This window comes from Chiloscyllium plagiosum, unplaced genomic scaffold, assembly GCF_037043375.1.
Source record: "Chiloscyllium plagiosum isolate Xiang-an unplaced genomic scaffold, Cpla_swu_hap1 HiC_scaffold_13, whole genome shotgun sequence".
Lineage (NCBI taxonomy): Eukaryota > Metazoa > Chordata > Chondrichthyes > Orectolobiformes > Hemiscylliidae > Chiloscyllium > Chiloscyllium plagiosum.
Window position 1 is genome coordinate 68,225,816 of NW_028270151.1, and position 5,305 is coordinate 68,231,120.

General features: G+C 37.4%; 1 protein-coding gene across 1 annotated transcript; it reads right to left on the reverse strand.

Annotated features, from left to right (window-relative positions):
- Nucleotides 1–749: 749 nt before the first annotated feature.
- LOC122556318 (G protein-coupled receptor 55-like) lies at nucleotides 750–2,664 on the reverse strand. Its single transcript, XM_043702945.2, has one exon. It carries the CDS (start codon nucleotides 2,662–2,664, stop codon nucleotides 1,756–1,758), a length of 909 nt encoding a protein of 302 aa, XP_043558880.2. The 3' UTR covers nucleotides 750–1,755.
- Between the last annotated feature and the right edge of the window lie 2,641 nt (nucleotides 2,665–5,305).

Here is a 5,305-nt window from a genome sequence, read left to right on the forward strand (position 1 = left end):
AAGCTAACTTTCCTGTCTAAGTGCCAATTTCTGAAGTTCAAATTCTCTCTCCCTTCTTTCCTTTCCTCTCTGTCTTTTTCTATTTCTTCTCTCTCCTTTTCTTTTTGTTCTGCTAAAGCAATTCTGTACTTTTCTTTTTGTTCTGATAAGGTCTTTCGTTACTTTTCCCTTCCCTCTGCTTTTAATCATAATTCAGTTTCATTTCTTTTTCTCTTGCTTTTTCTTTTGCCTCTAACTCTTCAATTGAATTTTAGCCATCTCCAAAGATTCCAATGGTGTTTCCAGCAAATTTAAATGCTGAACTACTGCTGTAATTATCTCTCCTTTACTTACAGATGAAGGTAACTCCAACTACCAAGTCCAGCAGCTTGGCCTTATTTAACTTTCGTCAATTCTTCCACCACCACAAAATGTTTAGTGACTGAAAGAGCTATTACTATACCAAGCACTGCTTAAACCAACCGAATTCAACACCTGGAACAAAGGACACTAACACCTGCCACTCACTGCCTTTGAGTCCAACAACCTTAAACTCAAATCAGAACTGCAGAACAAATCCCACAAAAAGCCCCAATCTGTTATGAACCAGGCCAGACCTCTCTCACAACATTTTAAGAAGATAGCCCAGAACCCAACTTTTCCAGTTTTTTGCATAAACAACAGGACCAGAATGGTTATCAAGTCCTTCACATTTCAGTTGCTGCAAACTGAATGTGGACTCACTGCAGAGGTCATTCTGCATAAGTCATTCAAGAGAGAAGCCAACATGACGTTTATAACTTTTATTCCTGGATCTGTTACAAGTTGTAATATTTCCTACCAAGAACATGTTGTAAATATTTCTTCCTACTGTAATTTTACAAGAGTTCAACTTCAAAATATATTCATTTTTAAAGTGAATCTCATGTGTACTTAAGATCCATTTAAATATGAAAATAACAAGGTTTTGCCTTAAAAATGTCAACATAAAATGCAATTTTGAATTTTGCATCAAAAATTTCCTTTTGCCTTTCTAAATTTATTAAGATGGTCAAAAACAAGTTTTGTGAAGATTTCAAATGTGAAACTTTCAATTGTTACTTCCATACTACCTTTCAGTTCCCTATTCTTTTCATTAATCTTATCTTTTACTTACGCGCTTTGAACTTTATAATGTCTTCTATTACCATGTTTCATTCTATCATTATATAATTAAGGTTAAAACTTCTAATTGCCCTTCACTTCTCCTGACTTACCCCGCATACTGAATAATTGATTCTTATTTCAAAAATTTATATTATACATTATCTAAAGTAAGACTGATATAAAGTGAAGTCGTGAGTTTTATGGCCTTATTTGACTTTATCTGCACATCAAACCAATTTGAAACAACATAGAAATGTCAGAATAGATGTTTTTCTGTTTGATCTAGACTCAATGTTCACATTGACCTGAGCCCCTATTAAAGTGACGGTGTCAAATCTTAACATCACTTTTGGGCTGCTCATAAAAAGCTTGGTAAGATAAATGTTAACATTTTGGGTAGCTGTCCAAAAATATAATTAATGTTTTCAACAATTTAAAACTCTGTATCACAACATGGGAAACAATTTTTCATTCTATGCTTTCAAGTGGAGTTTATAAAGAGAGAAGTCACATTTTCAGCATACATAGTTCTCCATTTCATTGTTTTAGGCAGGGCAACATTAGATCATTCGAATTAATTCAATCCAGGCAAATGAGGCACAGTTGAATTTTGCAAGTCAACTGTTAAGTCTATAAATTGTCTTTTCTTGGTTTCTTAGATTTCCAGAATTCCTTAATGACCAGATAGTAGTACATTCCATCCAGGCAACAGTTAATGGTTGCCAAACACTGAGTGACCTGGAGAAAGTTTCGCAGAGGTACCCAGTATTCAGTTTTACAGTACTGCCTTGCTAAGAAGTACAACAGCATGGCTATGTGAGAAGGTGTAAAACATAAAAGGAAGGTTATCAGATTTGAAGAGACAATATTCAAAGATGTCCTCATGTTCACATCATCTCTTTCTTTATCCACTCTTCGTAATGTTCTGATGATCTGAATACTACAGAAAGACACAGTAACTGCAGAAATAAAAAAGATAATTTCCATACTCACAGGAATGACACCATTTTTCCAAAATTCATCAAATTTTACAAAGCACATTTGCACTGTCTGATTTCTGTCAGGTTGGATGTAATTCGGAATACTTGCAGACCAGATACAAACCCACATCACAGTGCAGACAATGGTGGCTTTCTTTGATGATCTGAGGGCTTGGGCCAGAAAGGGATGCTTGATAGCAATGTAGCGATCCAGTGAGATCAATGTTATTAACAGGATCGTCCCATAGGTGTTCACAAAATACAGAGACTCCATAAACTTACAGAATATTGGTCCCAGCTCCCACATTCCATTCATCTGGTCTGCATGGATTTTGAAAGGCAGAGAGAAAAGCAGAAGTAAGTCAGAAAAAATCAAGTTTAACATGTAGATTGTAGATTCGATCAACTTCTTTAACTTGTTGCAGAGTATCCAGAATGCAGCCAAATTAATAATCAGCCCGAGGATGAACGTCGGTATGTGCACCACATGCTGAAATGTCTTCACGGGTGGAAGGAGCTCTATCTTGATCGCAATACACAAATTTGCTGAATTTGACATAACTGGTTGTATGTATTGATTAAAAGGTAACCCAGTAAGTTTGCCAATATGTTGGCAAGTGTATGTAAACTTGCTGAGATTTTCTATCTCTTACAAATCCAGGAATGCCAATATTTCCTCAAAACACTGCACCCTATGCAAAAGGTAGTGACAATTCTTCACTGACAAGACTTGCACCCATGCTATTTTTGAAATTAGTTCTGAATATTAGGTGAACAGAATCCACCACATCCTGTGTAATCTTCCTGTCGGAATCAGGGGACATCAATAGAAAGTCAAGCTTGTTTGAACAGAAACTGGCTGCTTCTCATGATGAATGGGTGAATATAGACAACAACTATTCTCTGCTCATTCATTTCCTCTAATTGCATGACATTTTACTCTAAATTATTATTTTGAAGCATGAAACAAGTTAAAAGGACATTAGGTCGCACATCATGTGTGTATAGCGCTTAAAATCAAACTCTGCTCTTCCCAGAATCATGATGAAAGTGGAAGGTTTTTTGAAGTATGCAATATTCCCCAACTGATCTGTCATTTTAGACCCAAGTTAACGTAAAGCATGAGCATCTTTCTGAACTTAACGTGAATTGCTGCTTGTTGACTTGTTGTCGGTGTGAACTTGTTGAGCCGAAGGGCCTGTTTCCACACTGTAAGTAATCTAATCTAATCTTACAATACACTCTAGTGACAAGTAAACAACTAATGACTGTAGATATCGAACTCCACTAGTCATAACACATGCAAACAGACTCAAATGAATACAAAAGCAACAATTGCTGTTATGGATGGAGGAAAATCTGGGAAGGCTGTTCAAATGTCCCTGTGCACAGGGTCTGGCTTTTTGGGACTTGCTGCTCCTTGATCTTGCCTTTTCATGTACTTTCTCTTGCTTTCAGGAGGTACGAAGTACCTGGTTCACAAATTATAAGATCTCTGACTTATTGTTTAAAAGTAATAGATTACAACACCTAGTGAGATAAAATAAAATGGTCTGCTTCAGGATTTAGGTATTTTTACTGCAGAGAAAAGGACACCACCCTTTTCCAGAGGTTCAAATCCCTCTGACTGCTGGCAGACCTTTATCATTGACAATTGATCATCACTCCACAGACAAATTTCACTTTGTACACACCCTCCTGGTGTCAGTTCATCAGCAATTAACCTTTCCCCAATGGTTGAGCAAATGACGGCTTAAATCATACTTAAAATAAATGCTCCTAGATGTTTTTAAAAAGTGCAGCAATCACTTCCAAAATCATTGCTTTTCAAATCAGTGTTTTTTTTTCCCAAATACAGAAAAAAATAACAAAAAAAAAATGACCTTTCCAATTATTAGCTACTCCCAACATAGGTTGGTGTGGGCAAGATAAGCAGTCATATGATGTATACTGACGTCAACCAGAGAAGTTTCAAGCTTATCTGTGCCCTACTTAACTAATTTATGGAGAAAGTGAGGGTTGCAGGTTCTGGAGATCAGAGTCGAGAGTGTGGTGCTGGAAAAGCACAACAGGTCGGGCAGCATCCGAGGAGCAGGAGAATTGATGTTTCGGGCATAAGTCCTTCATCACTAATCTAACTTCAACTCACATGCTGCACTTGACAAACTGTCAGATTTACATCTTGACTCTAGTCTTTCAGTGACCTTTGCTGGAAAGTATTGTATACTTTAGCAGAGAGGTGGATTAAGTTTATCTATACATGAAAGTCATGTTGAAACATTAAGCTGGACTCCAGGATGTGGGGAAACCTGTGGAGATGCTGTGGAATTGAGAAATTTTGAACAGCTAGTTTCTCAAAAGCCCTTGTGAATTTAACTGTGGGATTTATGAAATGTATTTTGTTCTCTGTTGTTCCAGCCCACTAGCAACTGGATTGACAGACAGCAGGTTCTTCAGTGTGGGATGCTAATGTAAAATGACTAACCCTGACCGGTTTGCAGTAACCCTTTTTAACTCAGGCACATTATATAGAGAGATAGCCAAAGGGATCAGGGAAGGTCTAACACAACTTTATTGAACACTTTACCATGGAAAAAACTATATTTATCAGATTCTACCCTTATGCTTTAATTAAACTCCATCAAACTCTATAAGTCTCTTCACAGGATTCTTCAGTAAACATTAAATCTCTAAGTAAACTGTCTCAAATCTACACCAACTATCTACATTTGATATGGGCTTATGAGAATTTGCTATACTTTACCTACAGGTCTCTACCATGGAATCCTGATGTTTTAGGATCTGCAGTTGTTAATTTTGGCTTCTCCTCTTGTGTAGTGCTGCTTCTGGTCTTTGGCTTGTCTCATTGGGATGATCTCTCTGGAGATGCTGTTGAAAACGTTGCAACAAACAGAGAGCTGGAGCTCCATGTTGCCACTGTTAGGCCCCTCTTCGTGCCCTTTTCGAAGATTTTGTGGCCTGTTTCTATATTATCATTGGGCAGGGCAGGGAGATCCAATGAGGTGACTAGTTGCCCTATTTGAAAGTTGCAGAACATGGTTTTGAACTGTTCACATGTTAAGTGCTGCCCTTGTTACACTCTGCCTCTGGCCTACGACTAAGCTGGGTTTCACCAAATCAGCATAGCATTATTCTAATGCAGCAGGTTCACTGGACATGTAAACGATGTGAATGTTGAC